This window comes from Amphibalanus amphitrite, unplaced genomic scaffold (genome assembly GCF_019059575.1).
Source record: "Amphibalanus amphitrite isolate SeventyFive unplaced genomic scaffold, NRLGWU_Aamphi_draft 000155F_arrow, whole genome shotgun sequence".
Classification (NCBI taxonomy): domain Eukaryota; kingdom Metazoa; phylum Arthropoda; class Thecostraca; order Balanomorpha; family Balanidae; genus Amphibalanus; species Amphibalanus amphitrite.
The window spans coordinates 774803-798624 of record NW_024881650.1 but is presented as its reverse complement, the minus strand read 5'-3'; the positions used below and the strand labels follow the sequence as shown (position 1 = coordinate 798624).

The window sequence follows — 23822 nt, the reverse complement described above, 5'->3', positions numbered from 1 at the left end:
TTTCTATAAATGTATTTATTTTACGTCACGATAACGGTTTCGAATAGTGATTTCGGGAGGGGAGCTTACAAATGGCGTGGTAAAGCTGCCTAGTGACATCACGGGTTACTGAAACTTCAATTCAAGTCTGAGTCATCTGAAAAAAGTGAAAAGAGGGTTCATTCAACCCTCTTTCCTATAAGCGCGAGGGTGAAAAAGGCTGTTTGGTTCTGACATTGTTTTGGACGCCAATGACCATAGCAGTCCGAGATGAAAGTTACAGGACGCATACATGGTGTCCTCCAGAGGTCTCACAACTTGTGTATCTGGGAATTTTTCAAGGTTACTGGAGGTCAGGTCGGTCACGTGACATCACTGTTATAAATCAATGGGGAAATATAAAAACTGTTATTTTGGCGCCGAGAATGATCTAAAACTATCCCACGTACATGGTATCGTGATTTCATGCACTCCTTGCAAAGTCCAATGCTTTACTTTTGCATTGTTAACCTTGCGTGACGTCATTTATGACGTCACTAGGGTCGTACGAGTTTTTCGTCAATAACTCCTGATCAAATGGAGCTAGAGAGTCGGGAAAGCCACCAATGGACTCGGGAAGACCTTCCGAATCGAATGATATGCCATATGATACCCTTTGCCCAGCTTCGTGACTTGAGGGGCTCTGACCTGACCTTGAACCGAGGTCAACTACTTAAGTTGACCTCACCCTAGCAAAAAGTATACCATTCGATGCACCTCAGCTAGGCGAACACAATGATGCCAAAATCGCGGCTCTGCGGCCATTTTTTGCGAAGTTATTTACCAAAAACCGAAGCCGTAACTTCAGTCACGTGACCTGACCTCAGACGCCACCGGTTAACCTGAGACCTTAAAATCGGGTACCAATCGCTGCGACTTGTAACGGCACACACGCTCGTTTTTTCGGCGAGGCTCTAGCTCTATTAGAGGCGAAACGGCGTGCTGGGGTCGTATCAACCCCTCCGAAACCCATTTTGTTTGCGGGAAAATGAGGAACTTATAGAAAGAACACCTTTCTATTTTTTTTGCATGTCGATTTGCAATGACATGAAGATTATTTTGAAAAAATAAAAATGTGAAAGATTTTGGTCCCAAAAGTCATTATAGGCAAATGAAAAAAGATTAAGGTTTTTGCTCAACAATGAAATTTTTTCTTTGGAATTTTTAAATAGTACCTAATATTAATTTTTGATTCATCGCAAGCTTAGTGTTGTTTACTTTTTGTTGGTTGCTTAACCCGTTCTTGAGTTATAGGCCATCAAACTCACCGTTACATAGGTACCGAAGTTAAAAAATGTAATGCAATATAACTCAAAAAGTTTTGATCTGAGAAGTCTGATATTTTGCCAGGCGTCTTTGGGGCCTATGATTACCCCTAGGACCGATTTTCATTAAAATCTGAGAGATGAGGGTGACGGGCCTGGTACGATCTATCGTGGAATGCCCCAGATAAGTCCGACCTGGCCCTCTGAATATATAAGAAAGCCAAAGGGCTGAGGCTGCGCTTCATCCGTTTCTGTTCTGGGTTAAAGTCGCAAGAAGAATCGAATTTTGCCCAAATATTAAAAAAAAAAACCGAATCCGCTTTAAACTGTTATTTATAACATAACGTTTCACGAGCTATAAAGGTGCGAATACCACACGGAGAGACGGACAGAGACCGTGCCATCGCCAGCCGAGCAGTGACTAATGTTCCCAAGGTTCCTCGACCCGGCCAATCCTGCGAGTGGGACCGCTAAGGTGACCTGCAGTTGCAAAAAGCGCCCGCGCATATCCGCCCATTAAGAAGCTGGCTTCTTGTGCTCCGCAGTCCCAACCCAGAACGTGATGCCCCAAATACGGGCGCGGCTCAACCATGTGAAATATCGCCACTTCCGCGTGCTTTTTCGGCTCATGAGGAGGTCGCCACCCCGAAATCGCGCCTGTGTTGGTCCTGTGGTCGGCTCGTTTTATCGGGATTAAATTTTATCTGCGCGCCCACAAAGGTGCGGAGAAATGGTCGATTTAACGGTCGGCCTGCGGAGCGTCCCTTGTAATGGAGCAGAGACTGGAGAGGAGAGTTATCACTGACCCCGCACAAAGGACCACCCAGCCCGGCCGAGACGGCGCGATAGGTACGGAGCTGTGTCCGACAGCCTCCCATGGCGGCTGGTCCATGGTGCATTGCACGGGATGCTCCGGAAATTTTAAGTAGCCGCACATGCTGTATTTGTGCAGGTGCTTAGGCATAACAAAGCGGAATAAACTTAAGGGATATCGTTTCAGCCTAGTTCTTGATATTATGAAACGGTTACTATAGCAGCTTAGGGTAGACACGTTTCTTCACTTACTTTTTCAAGCACCCTTTCGGAAATCCAATTGGCGCTTGAAAAAGTCAAGTGACGAAAAACGTCCACCCTTATGTGCTGTTTCATAATGGATATCTAGTCGTTTGATACTAAACTTATTCTTCATATTAATTGGCTTGCGTTTGCCAACCATCGATCGGGACATTTAATGTACTTTTAACCTGGATAACGAGTGGTACAGAAAGCTTGGTGGTGGGAAAATGTTACGTTACGTCTATTTTTGAAGAGCCTGGGATGCGACTCTCGTTGCAAATTAAACATTAGCGATCTAAAGAAATTGCCGACAACTTAAAGCATATTTAGACGGCCGAATTTTTATTCAGCTGGCCACAGTTCTTATTCGCCTTAATCGTACTGCCGTTGGGTGTCTTGGCATGTTCTAAAAAGGAATCATTTCGGTGCAAATTGGCATTTTGTCAATTAAAAAGAGAAAAAGTGCGATAATGACAGCATATGTAAGGGAGTTTGCAGTTATGCAATCATTATTCATTGCTACATTAAAATGGGATATATAGAATGATAAATATCCACATAAATTCGTATTCTGAGTGCACAGGCTGCAGGCTGCACCATTTTGCACCTTTCCTACTTACGATACCTGAAGATACCTTCGACTTCTTCAGATAAATTGTTATATTTTACGGGAGGTATGCAAAGCTCGAATGCACCCATTTGACAAGCACATTTCTGAAATGAATGAGAATTGAAAAGTGCGGCTGGAGCAGGCGGCTGGAGTGCGCCATTTATTGGTGTTTGAGTGCAAACGAATGTGAACCGTAATCTCACTGGATCGTATTTGGGTGGAATTCAAATACATTTTATCAATAATTTACGCTTCGAGTCAATAATTAAGTCGGTGAACATAACATATACACAGAGGAAGCACTAATGTGACTGGCGTGTCATGGGGTAGTCCCATGTGGTATTGGGACGCCCGGCACTCTCCTATGCTGGTGACCCTGGTGCCTGGTGCCGTCCGGCTGATGCTGCTTCTGGTGCTGGTGTCTGAGTCGCACCAATCACCAGCGAAGCACCGCTCCAAGAACATCGTGCGCCTGCTGAACACTGCGGAGCACCATCTGGACGATGCCGCCATCTGGCAGGTGGCCGAGTTCCTCTCCAACTACACTAGCCACCCCACTGAAGGTAAGTCGTCACGGTGATTTACAACGACATGGCCTGTGTTAAATCACATGTCTTTACAGAAAATCTCTTGCATTTGTGTCGTAAGGGAGGCTCGATATCGATAAAGGTGACGTTTTTTCCGGAGGAGTTCGATGCGTAGTGAACTGCTGTGAGGGACTATCTCACTAGGATTTTCAAGAGCTCATATAATGCTAACAATTTCTTACGATTAATGCAATGTGACTTGTGCGGTTCGTGTCGCATTTTGTCAGTTGTTACGCCTGAACTTTTTTATTCTCTTGACAGACGATGTCAATGCCTTGGACATAAGTGTGCGACGGTTCATCGCTGGGCCGGGGAAGTCAAAAGCCGAGATCATCTCCCACAAGTCGGTGCCCGTGAAGTCCGTCGACTCCAAGCAGGGCCAGCTGAAACTGACTATCGAAAAGGTGCCAGATGGGCCCAAACCGCACCGAACCAGCACCAAACGACCGCCGGCACCCGACCCAGCCGGCATGGCGCCCAATCAGAAAAAGGACGGAGACAAGGCCGGGAATAAGGGAGGCAAGAAGGGCGACCATCGCTCGGCCAAGCGGTCGCCGCGGTCGGCCGACGACCCGTTCTACTTCCTGCACCACCTGCGTCCCGATCTGCCGGCGCTGAACAGAGTGCTGGCCGAGGAGCCGCCGGAGGAGCAGGGCGCCGACGAGGTGCCCTCCACGGTCCCGCCGCCCACCCCGAGCCCGCCAGCCGTCTCGGAGGAGCAGCGCCTGCAGACTCTCCTCAGAGCTATGGTGGTGTACGGAGAGGCGGCCGAGGGCGACGAGGGCACACTGTCCGCCGTCAGACAACTCGTCGACGACGGAGTCGCAACGGTGGGGCCGATAACGTTCCGTAAAGGACTGAGCAATATCGTCGAGGACAAGTCGATTTTGAAGAACCGGCGCCGCCGGGAGGCTCGGAGTCCCGATATGTCGCGGTTTACCGACTTCATGGGCAGAGAGAGGTACTCCCAGGAGCTGATCAACAGCTTCCAGCCGGGCGGCAAGAGACATCTGTCCATCAAAAAGGAGCTCCGGGAGCCGATTGACGTTGACCTGGCCGGAGTCGCCGTCATGTCCGCCTCTCTCCGAAAGCGCAGCGCGCCGGAGACCGAGCTGCCCTCTGCCGGCCTGGACGAGCAGCTCTCCACGGCCGAGGTAGATGGCGTCGGCCTCGACATCAGTCGGCGACCGCAGCGCGGCGGCGGCTCAGAGACCAGCGGCGCCGCTGGGCAGCCCAGTGCCGCCACCTACGGCAGACGGCCGCTCCCGGCTCCGGCTCCGGCTCCGGCTCCGGCTCCGGCGCGGCGGCGGCGCAGCGCTCCGGGCACCCGCCGCGTGCTGGACGACATCCGGATCGCGCCCCAGCTGCCCGATCTGATGGATCTCGATCCGGAGGACGTGCTGGAGTCGGAGCAGAGCCCGCTGCTGCCGGTGCTGGTGACCTCCGGAGAGGAGGACCCGCTGGAGGTCACCGAGAGGGCAGCACTGGTGTTTGAAGATACCGGTCAGCGGGAGACGTGGGGCCCCTGGGGCCGCTGGGGGCCGTGCTCAGTCACCTGCGGGCCCGGACAGAAGGCCCGCTACCGACACTGCGTGATGGGCCCGCGCTGTGAGCCCGGGGAGAGGGAGTCCGACTTCAAACCGTGCTTCCGGAAGTCGTGTAGTATGCCGGTACCGGACGGACTGGTGGACGCGTTCCGATGATTGAGTGCCGACTGCTGGCGTCTGTAGGACGTCGTGGTGTCGGCACGGTAAGTAGGTCGCCGATGTTTACAGGAGTGATCCATAAAACAGGTGGTATTGGTGATGTCCTCGTCTGATCACCGATAACTGGAAAACATGCATAGTGCATATCACAAACTTGCGTATGTTCGTTCATCGCTCAGCATACCCACCTTTGTAAAAGTAATTGAAAAATAAGATTGAAATACTGATAGCCGGATCTTTAATTCCGATTGAGAAAAGAAATTAAAGAAAAGAAATTATGGGCACAAACTGGGCGACATGACGAGTGAAGAAATGCTTAGGTCAACGCCTATGCTCATCGACGTCACCAGCTGAAGGATCAGATTAGAAACATCTTAGCTGAGTGACCCACCGGGGACCGGGCCGTTCTAGTTTTGTCTTCGCCTGTCCCGCCGTTGAATTCGCATATACCAATCATTTGAGCCCCCATAGACAGCGATTCATCGCGAAAAACATCAGAGCAGCGTGGTCACTGGCTACAGAAGTGGTGCTTCATGTCCCAGTCCAGTCTACGGCAGCAACTGGCATGAATCACAACACGCATACTGTGCTCCGGTCTGCATTGGTACAGTTCGCAGTTTCGTCGTTTCGTTTCGCAATTCAGCATCCTATGGACGAATTAAATGGAATGTGCATTAAGTCGAAAAGTGTCGTGTGTTGCTGGAAAAGTGAAAATGAAACCCAGAAACTGATGGATAAAACCTAGCTCACCACTAAAAAATCTGACCGACTTCTGTGCTGGTTTATTCAAAAAGAGGGGGTACAAAATATAGCCGGCTGCCCGAGACCCAATAGCTTCTCCATCGAATAGACTCATCGAAACTCATAATACAGCACAGAGTATTTTGGAGGGCAGCGGCGGCCGAGTCGGCCGGAATCCCCTACACGCCGGCCGGCCGGCCGCCGCCGCCGCTGGGCCGACTGGTTCCAATGTAGCCGTCTGTCCGTCCGCGCGGCGCTGGCCGCTGCAGTCCCGGCGTCCCCTCTCGGCGAGATCAGCCGCGCCGTCTCCGGTCCCGGTCTCACCTCCCGGTCGTGGCCCCCACCTCCGTTCACTGTCCGTCGCCGCCCGCCACCCCGTGCCGTCACTATACGATCGTTGCCGCGCCATAGTGTTCCTTCTGTCACAGTTCTGCAGTTACGTCCGAGCCCGCCTCCGGGCGGCAACCTCCGCCCGCCACTGGCCGCATCATGTCCGCTCACACAGACACACCCGCAATGTAGTCCACCAGAGTCCAGGGAAAAACACAAATAGCGGCCGCGCTCACTGCCGAGTGGCCGCCGAGCCGCGCAGAACCGCGGCCCGACCGCGCCGAATCGCGTCACTGTAAATCGCGCCGCGCCGTCATCTAGCGCCTGTCACGGTCCGTTTTGCACTGTAGGCGGCGCGAGGCGGCCATTTAGTTGTCGGCAGCCTCGGCGGCCGCCGACCGGCCCTCCTGGTTGGAGCGGCCGCCCCGCGGCTGGAACTGGCCGTCACCCCCGCCCCGCCGGCCGCCGCCGCCGCCGTACCTGCAACGGGAACAGATGCGACTGAGGTGCACTGCATTCACAGGTAGACACCGCGTGCTATCAGGCTTTCGGGCCACATGTAGCAACTGCCAGAGGCCTAGTCAAGCTAACGGCATTCACCGAACGGTACCTCGCAATTAATTCAGACAGCTAACTATGCTTACACGCTTAAATGACTCTCAGTTAGCTCCACTTCACGCATAAAAATGATCATAAATTTGTCAGCGACCCAAATTTTGATTTACCGATTTACCGATTTTGATTTACTTTTTTCATTTCAGTGTGCCAGCTCTTCTCCAGTTTGGATTCACACGAACATCTGACCTAACACTCCCTGGTTATAGTGGCGCCCGGTCCTGACTCACCCCCTGTTGTAGTTGTAGTAGCCCCGGTAGTCCCCCGGATGTCCACTCACCCCCTGTTGTAATTGTTGTAGTAGCCCCGGTAGCCGCCGCGGTTGTTGTAGTATCCGCCCCCGCCGCGGTTGTTGTAGTAGCCGCCGCCGCCCCGGTTATTGTAGTACCCTCCGCCGCCGCCGGGTCCTCCCCGGTTGTTGTAGTAGCCGCGGCCGTAGCCGCCGCGCCGGTACGGACGCCGCGTGCCCTCCACGCCGAACGTCTCCAGGTTCTGTTTGCGCTCCTTCTGCCAGTCCTGCCGGCGCTGCCGGTTGCTGCGGGCGGGGGCGGGGGCGGGGGCGGCGGTCAGCGGCGGCCGGGGCGCCAGGGGGGCGGTACAGACCCGCACGGGAGTCAGCGCCCGCCTCCACAGACGGGTGGCCCGGTTGTCGACAGGCGGGGCTCGACCCGTCCACCGCCGGCCGGTCAGACGCGGCCGGCGGACGGGGAGCCGCCGCGTTAGCGTGCAAGGATGTCAAACATCATACTGAGGCGGTACCCGCGAAACGGCGGACGCCCCGTGTCCCAGGATCCAGCACCTACCATACGCTTCCAGTTACCTATTTCAGGTAGATTGCCCACAAAAGCAATTACGCAAATCAGCCACATTATGGCAGCGTGACGATTCTGTTCTATCCAGAAAAGTTTAATCACAGAAACTAAGCATAAAGGTAAACCACGACGTACCCAGCCGAACCAAACCGCCTGGGGACACCGGGTGCGTCCGCCGTCCCTCCTCCCCACAGTCCCCGCCGGTCCACTCACTCCCGGGCCTTCTCGATGGCGTCGCAGCTGATGTTGTCGAAGAACGACTTGGTCTTGTTGTAGAAGACGGGCGGCTCCTCTGTGGATGTCTCGTGCAGCTCGCCTTCCTCGGCCGACTCGTCTCCGCCGGCGGCCTCGCCGTTCTCCTCCTCACCGCCGGCCGGCGCTGTGGGCGGCAGCGGGGGCGGTTAGGCAGGGCACGGGTGGATGGTGGGAGGACACAGCGGACACACGCTGTGAGTAGTCAGCCAGACCATGTGGACAGCCGTGCACCGGACGGTTTAAGGACATAGCGGACGCAGGTAGACGGTTGCAGATGACAAAGGACACGGGACAGTGAGGACAGCGGGCACGGAACAGTTGAAGAGAGCAGCTGATTGCAGCCCGTAGGGCAGCGATAACAGCCAAAACAGGCACCAGGGACGGCGGACACAGGCCGGACAGCGGACCCACCAGCACACTACATGACTAGTGATCCGCGGACACACCAAATACTAGCAGCTCAGTACAACGTTACAGCACACGTCATCAGTGAACGAATTCTAAGTCATTTACCTACGTCCTCTTGTTGATCAAACACTTTAATTAACAATCAGCAACAATGGCGAAAAGAAAAATAACCTCTGGCGCCCGACTCGCCTATCACAACGGGTTAACAGTACGGGTGGACCAATTTCGAAACTAGCAACCACCACCAAAACAAAACTCCCAACTGATAATCACCTCGGCTCACAGAGTCGCGACCATTGCGAAACAATCCACGCATCCTGGGGCACCACGTTACCACAGTCAACTATGAGCTGTCCTAGCATGAAACGTTTTTCGAGACAATGTGCAAGACAAGAGACTCCAAATTGTCGGCGAGAAACAATTACGAGAAAATAATTCGTACTTCAGTTCAAACACAGCCCGGGCAACCCGTTCCACCAAAGCTCACGTCAATCCCTCTCCCGGCCAATCCGTACTCACTCACTCCCCCGGCCAATCCGTACTCCCTCCCTCCCCCCGCCAATCCATACTCCCTCCCTCCCTCCCCCGGCCAATCCGTACTCCCTCCCTCCCCCCGCCAATCCATACTCCCTCCCTCCCCCCGCCAATCCATACTCCCTCCCTCCCCCCGCCAATCCATACTCCCTCCCTCCCCCCGCCAATCCATACTCCCTCCCTCCCCCCGCCAATCCATACTCCCTCCCTCCCCCGGCCAATCCATACTCCCTCCCTCCCCCGGCCAATCCGTACTCCCTCCCTCCCCCGGCCAATCCGTACTCCCTCCCTCCCCCGGCCAATCCATACTCCCTCCCTCCCCCGGCCAATCCATACTCCCTCCCTCCCCCCGCCAATCCGTACTCCCTCCCTCCCTCCCCCGGTCAATCCGTACTCCCTCCCTCCCCCGGCCAATCCGTACTCCCTCCCTCCCCCCGCCAATCCGTACTCCCTCCCTCCCCCCGCCAATCCATACTCCCTCCCTCCCCCGCCAATCCATACTCCCTCCCTCCCCCCGCCAATCCATACTCCCTCCCTCCCCCCGCCAATCCGTACTCCCTCCCTCCCTCCCTCCCCCGGCCAATCCAAACTCCCTCCCTCCCCCCGCCAATCCGTACTCCCTCCCTCCCCCCGCCAATCCGTACTCCCTCCCTCCCTCCCTCCCCCGGCCAATCCATACTCCCTCCCTCCCCCGGCCAATCCGTACTCCCTCCCTCCCCCGGCCAATCCGTACTCCCTCCCTCCCCCGGCCAATCCGTACTCCCTCCCTCCCCCGGCCAATCCGTACTCCCTCCCTCCCCCGGCCACTCACTGATTTTGGTTTTGGCCAGCTGGGCGGCCAGCTCCTCGAACTTCTTGTTGGCCTCCTCGAAGTCGAAGTCGCCGTCGAACTTGATGGGTCGCGCGCTGACCTGGAAGGTGCCCCGGCTCTGTCCGCGGCCGCCGCGCCGCCCGCCGCGCTGCGAGCGGTACCCGCCGCCGCCGGCGGCGCCGCCCCGCTGGTAGTTGTTGTGGTACCCGCCGCGCTGCTGGCTGTAAGGCGCGGGGATAGAGCACGGTAATTGGGGCTACACTCGGCTCAGCGGTATTAATTTGTTGCGGAAACGCTGAGACAATACAGAAACTAATGAATGCAGACACTTGAGGAATGAAGTTGCCAGCCAATCGTAAGCCTGAACCTTAACTGCACAAAAAAAGAAACGCATAATCTCACGACCAGCTCACAGACGACGACCCATCTAAGGCTACAGCCGTCCTGAGGGCACCCAGTGATCAGACCAGTCTCGCTGCCGGTTTGGTGACACCCCAGTCGCACTGACCCGTCACGGTGCCGGTGCTGCCGGTCCTGCTGGGTCTGCACCCCCTGGTCCATCGTCGGAGAGCGGCGCGAAGGCGTCGTCGAGCGAGACGAGCCGGCCAGCAGGTCCCCGCCGCCCGCTGCTGGAGAGAGGGGAGGGGAGGGTCAGCACCACAGGTCTCCGCCGCCCGCTGCTGGGGAGAGGGGAGGCAAGGGGACGGTCAGCACCACAGGTCCCCGCCGCCCGCTGCGGGGGGAGGGGAGAGGGGAGGACCAGCAGTTAGCGCCCTGCAGCTCACCTCCGCCCGCTGCGGGGGAGGGAGGGGAGGGTCAGCAGTTAGCACCACAGGTCACCGCCGCCCGCTGCGGGGGGAGGGGAGGATCAGCAGTTAGCACCGCCCTGCAGGTCAACCCCGCCCGCTGCGGGGGCGGGAGAGGAGGGGGCTAGCACCGCACGTCAACATCGACCGCTGGAGAGGACGAGGGCGAATAACAATTACGACGTCATGACACGCTTCACTAGTCGGCTGGCCATAACATTGCCATCACACTTTGTTCAAGTTATCAACTGCGTAAAGAACACTATGGAGAAAAAAGACATAAGTCTAAAGAGAAAAATCACAGCAAAAAAAAAAAATATTCGACCGAGTAATGCAAACGGTATCCAAGAATCAAAAACTTCTCCTTATAGAATTATTCTGCAAAATTACGCTCATTTTGAACATGTCATAGCCTTTCTCAAAGTATCATATAAAAGCAATTTCAGCGACGGTTTACATAAGAGTGCATTGGAAGTGAAGGACGAGCAGAGTGTACTATCACAAAGTGCTACAACCAATCACCTAAACTACTGCAGATGTCGTGAGGCGTAAAAGCATGTCGAAACCCAAACTAAAAATAGTTATTAAAGGAAAACGAAGAGTAAACAAAAATGAGGAATAGTCAGCTACAGCTCAGCATCTTAGTTCATGCAGGATTAAGCAGTCAGGCACTGAAGAAATGGCTAGTGGTGGAGCAGAATCGTAGGGATAAAATGAAGCATTGCTTAGCAAGGGAATAGAATGAAGCGGGGTGTATTAACAGCATGGGAAGGAACTTAACAACTGTTGACGATGTCATTCGTTTATGAGGTGAGAGCATATTGAATTCAAGTCATTTCCTTTAGCCCGCCCCCGAATCACTCAGATTGGCAATGTATCGTGTCAAATTACTCTGCCTTCAACTTCAGGATGTTAGGGTTGAAGCTCTGCGTTTCAACAAGTCCCAGTTTTTTTTCAATCACATGTTCTTATCAACGAAGCAATTTTTGTTCCATTAAAAGACATTCCCATTTCCGGGTGAGGGCGTGTCAGGGAGCTGGGTGCTGTCGACTGGACCAGACCGTGTGCGGTGGGACGGGAGCGTGCCGTGCGGCGTGGGTGGGTGCGCGCGGTGCCGGTACCTGGCGGCTGGCCGGGTGCCGCATAGTCCATCATTCCGCCGCCGGAGACGAGCGGCGCAGACTCACTGGATGAGGCCGCCGGCACGGCCGCCGACACGGGCCCGCCGGGCGCTGCCGCCGCCGGCGGCAGCCGGCTCACGGCGCCGCCCACGGCCGCAGACGCCGGCGCCGCCGCCGCCGCCGGCGCGCCGTTCAGCCCGTAGCCGGCGGCCGGCGCCGGGGCGGCCGCCGCTGCCCCGAACGCCGGCTGCTGGGAGAGGCGGCTGCCGGCCGCCAGCGGGCCGCCCGGCGCGCCGCCGGAGCTCGTTGATGAGCCCATCTGCCGGCACACGGACACACAGACGTCGGTCACTCCGGGTCACACACACACGACCCGCGCACCCGTACACCCTGCCGGCGCCGTGAGCGGAGAAATGGTCAGGCTTCACCACCAGTACCGAATCTGACCGCGATAAACAGACTAATCTGACCCCTGCATCACATTGCAGCAGCATATCCACACTGTCATCCTGCACGCTGCGGCGAAACACGGAATATGTGCCACTAGCAGGTCCCTACTCCCGCGTAAAACGGTCCAATACCACCTGTTGGGCCCGTGGAGGTTCAGTCAGTGATCCACTTACGATGCAAGGACAGTGTGTTACCGAAACCCTCCTGGTCACTGATCCAACAGACGGACATAAGCTGCATACCTACTGACAGAGTCTCATAACGGCTCACCTCCACGATGGCGGGGTCGTCGTAGGGTTTCTGCACGCTGCATAGCTTGATGTCCTTGATGTCGGAGCCGCGGAACACGATGAAGTCGTAGATCTCATCGCGCTCGGCCACCGGTCGCTCCGTGGGCCGGTCCTCTGTGCCGAACGACCGCACTGGCGACAGAGGGAGATATACCGTGTCAGGGGTACAGTTCTCCACAGTAGCTGCACCAGATACATTGTGATAAGGCCCGCCAACTGTACACTAGATCAGCACAGCAGAGCTACACCCAAGTATAGGGAAAGCTGGTTCCGAGCAACTGCTAATCCTAGACCAAACAGCAGGTGCCAGCCATATAAAAAGGAAGCAGTTCTGCCTTGAGGACACTGCTGAATGTGCTATGCCAATTGCAAGATTCACAATATCTGTGACTGACATTTTATCCAGAACAAGAATCAAATACAATTTGTCAGTTCATGAGGAAGTAGGGAATGCTTCCTTGCTTTGATTAATAATGCTGGCATCATTAACAATTATTGCTTTCACAATGATGCCATGCGAGCCTGGTACAATGAGTTTGTTTACCTCTAGTTACTTGGTAATTATGTTTAAGTAATCCTGGCTATTATCTGATGAATGCAGATTATGTCTAAGTAAAATATGAGACATCAAAATACCAAAATAGCAGATACCTCAAAATTGGTTCAAACTAATACAAAAAAAAATGTGGAAAACATTACTAGTTTTGAGCTTTGTCATCTATATAGCTTTCTGAATTGCAAAACAGCTTGAAGAAGTATTGAAGTGTTTGATAACTAAAAACTATTTTGTATTTTGCTAGTGGCAAACAATCATGATTATTGTTCAGTTGCCAGTGCCCACTCTGAGAATAACATGTAACAAACTAAATGACCTAAAACATGAATAAAACTGATGAATACTCTAACCAAATCATTCCTAAAAATCAAAAGCAGACTTGAATAAAAATATAACAAGTGAAAATGGACCAAATGAAACTGTCAAATGCAACTGGAAACACCAAAAAACAATTAACCAGTCATAAACAGTCCTTAGGAACCCATTGATTATTCACCAGTATAACGCCTTTTGGGGCGACTAACGGAGCGAGCGAGAGGGTGGGCCTTGCACGTGCGAAATTGCGAGGGGGTACCTCCAGCTGACTTGTGCACGGCACCCTACTAACCGGTCTCTAGCGATGTGCCAAATTTGGGCACAATCGGCCCAGCCGTTCTCGAGATCTGGAAGCGGCACCCTGCACGTGCGCACGTGCAAAATGGGTCCCAACTGACTTGTGCACGGCACCCTACTAACCGGTCCCTAACTGTGTACCAAATTTGAGCGCAATCGGTCCAGCCGTTCTCGAGATCTGGAATCGACCCCTGCACGTGCGCACGTGCAGCAGCACCCCAACTCTGGCACATGGGTATGCATTGCCTAGTGGGTGCCTACCTACATGCCAACTTTCAGCGCAATCGGCCCAGTAGTTACCGAGATATTGCAACTATTACAAAAGTGACACCTCTTCGTTTTTCACGTGGCACGTGCATAAGGGGTCACCCACATGCATCGAGAATAGTCCAATACTTGGTAGAAGGAATGAACTATGAAGCTACCCTACAAAAATTACCGCATGTAAATCGGTCAAGTGGTTGCTGAGATATAAGCGTCGCAGAAGCGTGACCACGGCCGGCCGGCCGGCCGGCCGGCCGGCCGGCCGGCCGCTCATACTCAGAAATTTCCGTTAATCTAAGGAAAGACTACGCTCGCTTCGCTCGCTCCGTAACAATCAATTCAAATAAGAACCATTGAACTGAGAAAAGTTTACAAAATAAATGAAACCAGCAGGCTTTCCAAGAGGTGATCTCCAAACATCTAGTATGGCAGCAACCTTCCCACAAGACCAATGGGATCATTTTTATATTTTACTCATGGCTAAGAAAATAATGTACTTCAAAACTTATTCAGCAACATTCAGCAAAACATGGCTTTCCTTATCTTTCCATTGACAATGAACACTAGAAAGACAGTGTCCTTGGCTATCAAAAGCTGTCCAGATAAATATTTGGAACACACTTTACTTGAGAAGGTGAAAACTAAAAAGTCAGGTCAAAGTCATGTCAAAGGGAAAACCTACAAGTTTCCTCAATATTCTGCAAGTTTGCAAGCTCCAACTGGGTTCTAAAGCACAGCTCACAAAAAAATGAGCCAAGATTTATGGCCTAGAACATGCTAATAGGCAAGACAAGATACAGTACACAGGGTCATGAAAAGTTGAAGGTCAAGGTCAAGGTCAAGTAAAGCCACCAAAGACCATGGTAAGCTATTGAACAGTGTAGGTATGTGTGATATATTTTGTGAATCATTTTACTCATAGAACCCAGTGGGCATACCTACTATTACTTAGTGATAGGTAGACCAAAGTTTGATGCATTATTGGTCCAAGTTAAGTCAAAGTCAGGCCAGGTCAGGTCAAATTTTGATGTCTATTCTTCCTGAAAGGTCTAGAACTTCCTAAGATATCTTTTTAATGCACTGTGAATTATTCTTAGGTGTTGTTTTTATCATCCCCATATAGCCCAAATCTTTAACGAGCTTGCAAAAGATGACTGATGTCATCACTGTCAACCGTGGCAGCCGAATGGCTACCCTCTACGCTGGAGTACGAAAAAACATCATCTCACGCACTGTGAATTACTTTACCAAAGCATCAAAACCTTCTGAATCTTAAGTAATTTTTCAACATAGAAATGTAGATCTAGGTTTAGGTTTAGGTTAGGTTTAGGCTTAATTGGATGGCCTGGTGTAGACGCCCACATCAGGTATAAGGTAGGTATACTGGACTGATTGAATCTAGGGTATAGCCATTTGCGCCATGAATTGGTCAAGCTGGTTCTTGAAAGTGTTAGTGCTGTTTGCCAGTACAACATCTTCAGGTGCTCACCACATGATTCTGATATACAAGAAATAAGTGATATACAAAAAATAAGTGATCCAAAGGAGCCTTTGGGTCAAACAGGGCAACATAACTGATAACATAATATTACTTAAAATCATGTTCTAAAAAAAATTCCAAACTTTCATTGAATTTTAATGAAAATAGCAAATAAACATTTGACCAAAGATTAGGAAAGCTTGGAGTAGCCAGCTTGAATCATCAATATATTCAATATTGGGGAAACACAGCCATGAAGGCCGAAGGGACGTGCCGACTTTTAGGCCCTCCCCAGCTGGCCCAGTGTTAGAACTCTGGAAAGAAATGCATATTCCCAGCATACACCAAACCTGGATTTTTTAATGCACCAGTCATCAACAGATAAACTAACTCACCTTGCGCAAGTGTCACCGTGCCTTGGACAGTATCGATGGTGTACAGAATTCCTTCATATCTGATCTGCGAGCTGGAGATGAGACTGATCCTGTTCCCCAAGTAGGGAAAGTCCGACATTTTTGTGTGCCCTTTCACACACTATATTTCTTCGTGCCTAATAAACGCGAAAAGTATACGGACGACTCTACAATAACCATCGAACACAAATACAATGGAAGAAAGCCGGCCAAACACGCCAACACGCCATAATCCAGCAGCAAAGTGACGGTATCGGTTCTATCGATAGCGTCATCGACTTCGATGAATAAATTGTTATGAATTTTTGCTTCCTCAATTTTTCATTGTTTTAGTATTTCAAAACATTATTAATGTATTTTCTGACACATTTAATCGAAAAAACAAAATTATTTTCTTCATGGTTGAAAATTTGTTTACGAGTTAAGTGTCTTTATTGTGCTAAACATACGTATCTGCATTTTAGAGAAAAAAATATTCGCTTTGAAATATTAAAATTCAATTTTATAGCACAGTTATGGCTCATTCGAGTTTTTATTTATTCATAATTTCGACGCCAATTATATTGCATTTTCTTTTCTCTATTCGGCTGGAGAAAAGTTGTGCGGATTGCTGCGCGGGGGGGACGGACACTTGTGTCCACAACTTGTGGATTTTATCACTTTGGTTTTTCGACTACCATTACACGTAATTTTAAGAAATGGCTTCATCTGTTAGGCTAATGGCTAAACCCAAACTGCTTGGGCTAAGCCAAACTACGCTGGCAAAGCAGGTACGTCAGTTCGTCTTTTGCGCCGTAATTGTGTTTCGTATACCCAAGTCGGGTCACGATTACATAATTCTGCCTCAGCTTATGTTTGCAAGTATTTGTTTTGATACGTACCTATCTTTTGGCCCAAAATATAAATGAACTATGTCATGTCATTTACAATGTTTAAATTACTGATGTGAAGATTATAAGTAAGTAATGTGAAGATTATAAACCAGTAGCGGCGGAACACCTCCAATTAAGGAGGGCACTGACGACTTTTGCTCCCATTCTTTCCATGCAACACCCATAGGGCTAATGTTAAAATGTCAAAATTAAAGGGGGGCACGGTGCCTCAGTGCCCTCCCCGTTCCGCCGCCTATATAAACTAGTGTTATCTTTCATCGTAAGTTGAATTGTGATATTTAGCCTGATAGTTGGTTCAATGAGCCATTGCCTTTATGGATAATAAAAGCTCATTGTCTATTGTTTCAGTTACACTAGATATCTGTTAATTGGTAGCCTGGGTAGGTGCCAGTCAGTTGTGACTCATGGTCAACATGAAAATGATGAGGTGCCTATCTAAAGCAAAGTGATAGGGCTGGTCACAGCTTTGTAACCAGTAGGTATCTTGGAAAAGCTGTTTTAATTCATAGACATTTTACAAATAATGAATACAGTAAGCTATGAGGAAAGGGTTTCTGTGTAAAGGCTCAACAATTTGATGTCATTTTAACATACAAAAAGTTTTCCTGCTTTGATTACTTATTGCACTTGGCATCCTACCATTACTGTTATGTAATATCAAGATAAACTACACTAGGCTAGGTACTGAACTCTATTGTGCTTCAATTGTTATGACAATGGAGTTTTTTGTTTTTCAGCCAGTTGCAAGCCTGTCTACAGCAGCGAATGCCAGCAATGCAAAAAAGGTACCTTATTACTACTTAGTTATATATTTGAAGTGAGGAAGTTATAAGCTATTGGTTTTGAGTTATTTTGTTGTATGCTGTCTAGGACCAGATTGAGATGCATTGCAGTGATGAATTCTGGTCATAAGATACTTAAGGTGCCTTTGAATTATTATGTGGGGTATCTTATCTAAAGCTTCATTGTTCAGCTCAGTTCAGTCATATTATTAGTCCTCCCATGTGTTAGTGGCTTCTCAACCATGCTGTTTTTATGTAAATTTATCTTAATCATTATCAGTTTTTATTGACTAGGTAGTGAGTTTTATTAGGTAAACATGGAAAACTGCATTGCTGCTAGTCATTTGTTAACCGTATTTTTTTAATGAAGATAGATACTTGGTTGATATTAGGTTTATTGAATTTAAAAATAGTCTGAAATGAAGCTTCAAACAAATTCAATTGGCAAAGGTCAATAATCAGCAATTTCACAACCAAATTGTGATCTGGTGAGTATTTAACTCTTATGTATATTAACTTTAATGTCCGACGCATGTTTGCTTACGTACATTTGGCGTAGAAACGTTGTCTTTGTGTGAGATGTGAATTTTGGTCGCTGCCAGGCGCAAGACTGTAGAAGCCGGGCGAACTCTCGTTTAATCGCGCCGACTCCCGGCAGGTGGCGGTGGCGGCGCTCGGCGTGGCCGTAGGTGGCGCTGCCGCCGTCGGCTATGCGCTGAACCAGTCGGTGAAGGCGTCCGTGCAGCTGCACCCGCAGAAGCTGCCGTGGAACCACAACGGCATCATCGACTCGCTGGACCATGCCAGGTGAGCCGCAGTGGCCCCTCGCCCGCCAGTGACTGTATATTATAGTGTATAGGTAGTTGCCTTAGTCCCCAGATCACCTTATCGGGGCTCTTGATGACCATTGAAGGGGCACTCCGATTGTCCAAGTTCTCACCGGCGCCATTCTGTTCGTATCCTACGGCGACGCCCACGTTATTTGCCAACAGCCGGTCACTTCAAGGTCATATGCCACTCTTTGGTGGGAAGTGACTGATGTTTTACAGCATTGTACTTGTGAAATCTGGACATTTCAAACTTACCACTACAAACCGTGTTAATTTTTGTGCCGCCGACTGCCTGCCCATATTCGCCCGGTCACTGAAGGCTAACCCAAAGCCGATGAACTCTGCAGTCTCGGTGCCCTCACGGCGAGCTCGTCTCGTCTCTGACCGCCGGTCGCCGGCCCCTGTCGGCAGCGTTCGGGCCGCTGCAGTCTCAGGCCTCAGCGCCACCACTCCCCCCCTCCCCCCCCCCCCAGCGACTGACCATCGGCCCCTGCCCGCAGCGTGCGGCGCGGTGCAGTCTCTCTGTCTGTAACCCCGTCCCATCACTGACCACTGGCCCCTGCTCGCAGCGTGCGGCGTACTGCAGTCTCTCTTTCTGTAACCCCGTCCCACCACTGACCACCGGACCCTGCCCGCAGCGTGCGGCCCGCTGCAGTCTCAGCGCCACCCCCCCCCCCCCCCCCCAGCGACTGACCACCGGCCCCTGTCCGCAGCGTGCGGCGTACTGCAGTCTGTCTGTGTCTGTAACCCCGTCCCACCACTGATCACCGGTCCCTGTCCGCAGCGTGCGGCCCGCTGCAGTCTGTCTTTGTCTGTAACCCCGTCCCACCACTGATCACCGGTCCCTGTACGCAGCGTGCGGCCCGCTGCAGTCTGTCTGTGTCTGTAACCCCCCCCCCCCCCCCCCAGCGACTGACCACCGGCCCCTGCCCGCAGCGTGCGGCGCGGCTACGAGGTGTACAAGCAGGTGTGCGCGGCGTGTCACAGCATGCGCTACGTGGCCTACCGTAACCTGGTCGGCGTCACCCACACCGAGGACGAGGCAAAGGCCGAGGCCGAACAGATCATGGTGGGTCGCGAGACGGTGTGACGTCAGACTGTGACGTCACACTGTCTGACGGGTGGTGGCGTTGGAACTAGTTGGCATCCGGCAGGGTCGTGGGCTATTTTATTGGCGGGGTTCGGTTCTCGGGCTTTGCGTTCTTGGCTGTGTGACAAGCATTGTGATTGTGATTACCTTGGTAATTGCAGGTGACTGCAACAAGTGAACAGCAATCGCATGTTCACTTGCAACCAATCTTACACTTCGACAGTTCCGAGCAAGAACATCCTTAGTGTCAAATGTTTCGAAGTTGAGATTTTTATACCATTCAACTCAGCTCGACGAGCTGAGTCGAATGGTATGAACACCTCAATTTCGAAAAATTTGACACTTAGGATTCTTGCTCGGAACTGTCGACTTGTAAGAAAACATGCGACCAGGTAATTTGTCATTGCACGTTAAATGTTAGCTAAACCTTAATGTTAAGTTTTAGTCTTTGCTCATTACTTCATGAACATTTGCATCCCGGTGGTACTCTATTGACACGGACACTGACACTGTGCCGCTCGTCCGCAGGTGACCGACGGCCCGAACGACCAGGGCGAGATGTTCCAGCGGCCGGGCAAGCTGTCCGACTACTTCCCGTCGCCCTACCCCAACGACGAGGCGGCGCGCGCGGCCAACAACGGCGCGCTGCCGCCCGACCTCACCTACATCACCAGCGCGCGCCACGGCGGCGAGGTGGGGAGTGGGACTCTGAGCGGGACAGGGGGGGGGGGCGTAAGGAGTGCTGCCGCCCGACCTCACCTACATCACCAGCGCGCGCCACGGCGGCGAGGTGGGGCTCTGGGCGAGACAGGACGGGGTGTAAAGGGTGTAAACTGTAACTAACTTCCTGTGGGAGACCGTGCCGAGCAGAGCCGCTTCTATGGCTCTAGTTTGTTGCCGCATTTCGTCCCGCCCGTGATTACGTAACGCTGTGTGTGCCGACAGGACTACCTGTTCCACCTGCTGACGGGCTACTGCGACCCGCCTGCCGGCGTCAAGCTGCAGGACGGACAGTACTACAACCCCTACTTCCCAGGCGGAGCCATCAGCATGGCGCAGGCTCTCTACAACGAGGTGAGGGACGCACCGACCAGAGGCCAGAGCCCGGGCCGCGCGGTCTGCTGAGAGGGGGAGGAGGGGTTAGGCTGTGTGAGTTAATGACTTGGGCGAGTCCATCAGACAGTTCACAAGAATTCAATCAGCAGGAAGGGAGGCATTGCGTCAGCCGCGGCCTTCCTGTTGCTGAGAGATGCACGGTCTCGCTCTCGGCTGGCGTGTTTTGAGTTTGTGGCGAGGACTCTGGATTCTGTTGGGTCTTGAGTTCGGTTCCGCGATGGGGCAGAGTTTTATCGTTTCGCCCGCCTGACGCCCGCCCTCCCGCCGTCAGATCATTGAGTACGAGGACGGCACGCCGGCGACTCAGAGCCAGTTGGCCAAGGACGTGACCACCTTCCTCAAGTGGACCGCCGAGCCCGAGCACGACACACGCAAACGCATGATCATCAAGGTAGGTGGCCTGCAGCTGAAGTGAAGTGCCTCTGTTGGGAGATGCAGCGGAAATGCTTGCAGTGCGTGAGCGCACTTGATTTAGCTGTTTGTTCGGGTCATTCATTTGGTATTAATCATAGTTCGTTTTTTCCGTCATTTTTACCGTGATGGAAGTTTGATGAAGTGCGATGTTCAGTTGCTGCCGCTAACTATATTCTCGGATGCAGGTAGCCGATATCCTTTATTTTCAAAACCTTTTTGCCTGCTAATTTAGCCACGGAAATCACAGTAATGGTTTTTACCCCACATATTCTGTGATTTTCCCGTGTTGTGCCGTGCTGACCGTGATTCCTTCTTGCAGACAATCATGATTTTCTCGGTGCTGATCGGCATCTCGTACTACATGAAGAGGATGAAGTGGAGCGTCATCAAGTCGAGGAAGCTCGTGTACCGGCCCAAGGACCAGTAGACGGGCGCCGGGAGTGGCGGGCGGTGCGGGCCGGGCCACCGACCTAGGGTGGCTCCCCGCGCCGGCCGACCGCAGCCCTGGTGACAGTACAGTGTGTGAATGTGAGCGAGCGGCTCCGGCCAGCGCCGGGCTAATACATGGCGACCAGCCACCAGCGGCAGCCTCTGTGGCGGCGGATCGGCCGCGTGACCCGGCTTAGCAGAATCCTTTACTCTTCGGAGACGGCCGGCCGAACCGGCGGCGGTGGCCGTTTTGGTATTTATAGAGTAATTTTCGCACGAGAAGTGCCGGAAAGAGCAGAACAGGCGCTCGGTTTGACCTAGGCGGGTAACAAGTATTGCAGGCTCTCTTGCAGACGCTGCGTTTATCGCTGCAGATAAAAGCGATAGGAGCTCAGTTGAAGGGCAAGGCGTTGATTTATCAACGCCAGCGGCAGAGCTGAACCGTGTAAATTGTAAATATTCCAAATTGAGTAGCGTTACCAGCCTGTGGGCGGTGAAGGCGATATGAATGTTGTGCGCGCCCGCGGTGGCGGCGTGCCGCACAATGAATATACGTGACGAATGTCGTGTGAGGACATGTTTCAGTGGCGACTGGAGGGTGCAGTCTCGGGGCTCGACGTTATCGCAGCGGTGTACTGTGAGACGCTGCATGACTGCCTAGAGCGGCGAGCTAGCACACGGACGAACTGGGAACCGCCGGATATTCGGAAAGGCCTTGCTCGACGTGGTATGGTTGGCCGAAGTGCCTCCACGCGTTGATGCTGGATCTTTTAAATCGGACTGACGTCAGCTTTACACAAGGTCAGACGCGACATTGGGTCTGTTCCAGTCGCACTTCCCAACACCTCTAAACTCCTCCAAGGGCAGGATAGAGGAGGTTGGAGCAGGCCCTCCTTCGCTTTGTAGGGGCTAGAGCTGCCCTGGAACAGGGAAGCAATCTTGGAGGAGCTTAGAGGTGTTAGGAAGTGCGACTGGAACAGACCCAAGGTCAGTCCTGACTCCTGAGTGAGACGCGGCTGTCACTCCAGTGTAAAAGAACATGCCTCGATAACTCGAGAACTGCGTCGGGTGTGACCGCCCTCTGCGTCTCTGAGATCAGTCCAGGTCGGAGCATGAAGGATGGCTGCTTCAGAAAACTTGCATGTCTGCACTTTGGTCGGGAGAGCTGAGCTATTATAAAAGCCAGACAGCACTGTGGCCCCGTGGGTTAGGGAAGCCGCCAGATTTTCCTAAGTTGGATTTAAAAAGTCAACACGAGCGCTTAGCTTATATAACGGGGGTGTTCGAGCGATGCACCTTTGCAGATCTCAGTTCCTTCTCGCGTCGTGAGCAAACATGTCTGCCCGAAACGAAGTCATTTGTTCCTATCCGAGGAACCTGCATTTGACCCCCCCCCCCCCCCCGAAGATCGTGAAGGCTCAGCGTTCCATCTCTCCTTGCTCACAGCCTGCCCCCGGCCCCTGTTCATCGTGTCGATCGGAAGGCCCTCGGTTCGCTCGGAGCGGCACCGACAGTCTCGAGACAGCGCCGCGCTGGCACGGTGCCAGGTCCGCGGCTCGGTCGCCATGTCCTGTCCGCGGCTCGGGCAGCTGGGGAGTCAGCTGGCGCCCCCTGCGGAGCGCCGTCAGCTGCTGACGCGTCGGCCCGTATCGGGACTGGCGAGCGGGGGCCGCCGGAGGAATGGAGCTGTCGGCCGCTGCGTAGGAGGAACAGTACCGGGAGTGCTCAGCGCTCATAGCGTCAGCTCCTTCAGCGTGACACAGAAAGGTCCGAGAGTCGCGGTACTGTCACGGTCAGAGAAAGCTGACGTTTCAGTCGGCCGCTGGACTGAGCCGATTCCACGCTCGTTTCGCCGCAGGATTCCATGCTCGTTTCGCCACTGGTCCCAGAAGCCCCGCTGTCGCTGGCGGCTGGCGCTGCGGTGCGGCGCTGGGCGGGTTTGTCGGCGGCCCGTGCGCACCTCTGCCACTGGTCTGTGTCCTGCCAGCCTCCGCTGCGGCGCGCGCTGCTGTCGGCCGGATCTGGCAGTGAGGGAGGCGGCTCCAGGCTCCGGTGCCGGCCCCCGGCCCTTGCCGTTAGATCGATGGTATGTGGCGCCCGCGCCCGCCGAACTCCGCTGGGAACGTCGCCTCCGCCGCCGAGCTAGTTCGATGCTGCTTGTGATGGAATCAGAGGATGAGGCTAGATTCAGTCCCTGCTCTGTTCCTACCGGAAGAAGGAATGCTACCGAAGAGCGACTTCGCTCTCTCTCTCTCTCTCTCTCTCTCTCTCTCTCTCTCTCTCTCTCTCTCTCTCTCTCTCTCTCTCTCTCTCTCTCTCTCTCTCTCTCTCTCTTGCTTTTGCCCTTGCTCTTGCTCTTCCTCTTCCTCTTCCTCTTTTATTTCCCTCTTTTCTCTTCCTCTGATCTATTCTTTTCTTTTAGTTCCTCTTGCTCGAATCACTATCCATGTCGTCTGCAGGTTATATATATGTTACAGGCCGTATGAAAACTCAGTCCGTTTGCAAACGGCCTGGTCCGATTCAGGCCG

The 23822-nt window shown here is 52.7% G+C and overlaps 3 protein-coding genes across 3 annotated transcripts; 2 read left to right on the top strand and 1 right to left on the bottom strand.

Annotated features, from left to right (window-relative positions):
• The first annotated feature begins 2241 nt into the window (after nt 1–2241).
• On the top strand, nt 2242–5471 carry LOC122383116. The gene is made up of 2 exons (XM_043369261.1): nt 2242–3512; nt 3798–5471. The coding sequence occupies exons 1-2, from the start codon at nt 3284–3286 to the stop codon at nt 5237–5239; spliced, it is 1671 nt and encodes a 556-aa protein (XP_043225196.1). The 5' UTR covers nt 2242–3283; the 3' UTR covers nt 5240–5471.
• A 538-nt stretch (nt 5472–6009) lies between these two features.
• Nucleotides 6010–15980, bottom strand: LOC122383117 (protein LSM14 homolog B-like). Its single transcript, XM_043369262.1, has 8 exons — nt 15723–15980; nt 12396–12547; nt 11676–11994; nt 10257–10377; nt 9749–9969; nt 7954–8119; nt 7209–7463; nt 6010–6793 (listed from the first exon to the last, which is right to left on the bottom strand). Exons 1-8 carry the CDS (start codon nt 15838–15840, stop codon nt 6682–6684), a joined length of 1464 nt encoding a protein of 487 aa, XP_043225197.1. The 5' UTR covers nt 15841–15980; the 3' UTR covers nt 6010–6681.
• A 238-nt stretch (nt 15981–16218) lies between these two features.
• On the top strand, nt 16219–21864 carry LOC122383115 (cytochrome c1, heme protein, mitochondrial-like). The gene is made up of 8 exons (XM_043369260.1): nt 16219–16510; nt 17371–17418; nt 18074–18222; nt 19182–19314; nt 19864–20028; nt 20281–20409; nt 20723–20842; nt 21185–21864. Exons 1-8 carry the CDS (start codon nt 16439–16441, stop codon nt 21290–21292), a joined length of 924 nt encoding a protein of 307 aa, XP_043225195.1. The 5' UTR covers nt 16219–16438; the 3' UTR covers nt 21293–21864.
• Nucleotides 21865–23822: the final 1958 nt, after the last annotated feature.

What these genes read in the sequence shown, in the direction of transcription:
- LOC122383115 (XM_043369260.1), top strand. Translation starts at nt 16,439, where the DNA reads ATGGCTTCATCTGTTAGGCTAATGGCTAAACCCAAACTGCTTGGGCTA. An exon ending in GACTCGCTGGACCATGCCAG is followed by an intron (nt 18,223 to 19,181) that starts GTGAGCCGCAGT and finishes CCCTGCCCGCAG; the next exon opens with CGTGCGGCGCGGCTACGAGG. An exon ending in CGCAGGCTCTCTACAACGAG is followed by an intron (nt 20,410 to 20,722) that starts GTGAGGGACGCA and finishes TCCCGCCGTCAG; the next exon opens with ATCATTGAGTACGAGGACGG.
- LOC122383117 (XM_043369262.1), bottom strand. Translation starts at nt 15,840, where the DNA reads ATGTCGGACTTTCCCTACTTGGGGAACAGGATCAGTCTCATCTCCAGC. An exon ending in CACGGTGACACTTGCGCAAG is followed by an intron (nt 12,548 to 15,722) that starts GTGAGTTAGTTT and finishes CTCTGTCGCCAG; the next exon opens with TGCGGTCGTTCGGCACAGAG. An exon ending in TACAACAATTACAACAGGGG is followed by an intron (nt 6,794 to 7,208) that starts GTGAGTGGACAT and finishes TTCCCGTTGCAG; the next exon opens with GTACGGCGGCGGCGGCGGCC.
- LOC122383116 (XM_043369261.1), top strand. Translation starts at nt 3,284, where the DNA reads ATGTGGTATTGGGACGCCCGGCACTCTCCTATGCTGGTGACCCTGGTG. An exon ending in CACTAGCCACCCCACTGAAG is followed by an intron (nt 3,513 to 3,797) that starts GTAAGTCGTCAC and finishes TTCTCTTGACAG; the next exon opens with ACGATGTCAATGCCTTGGAC.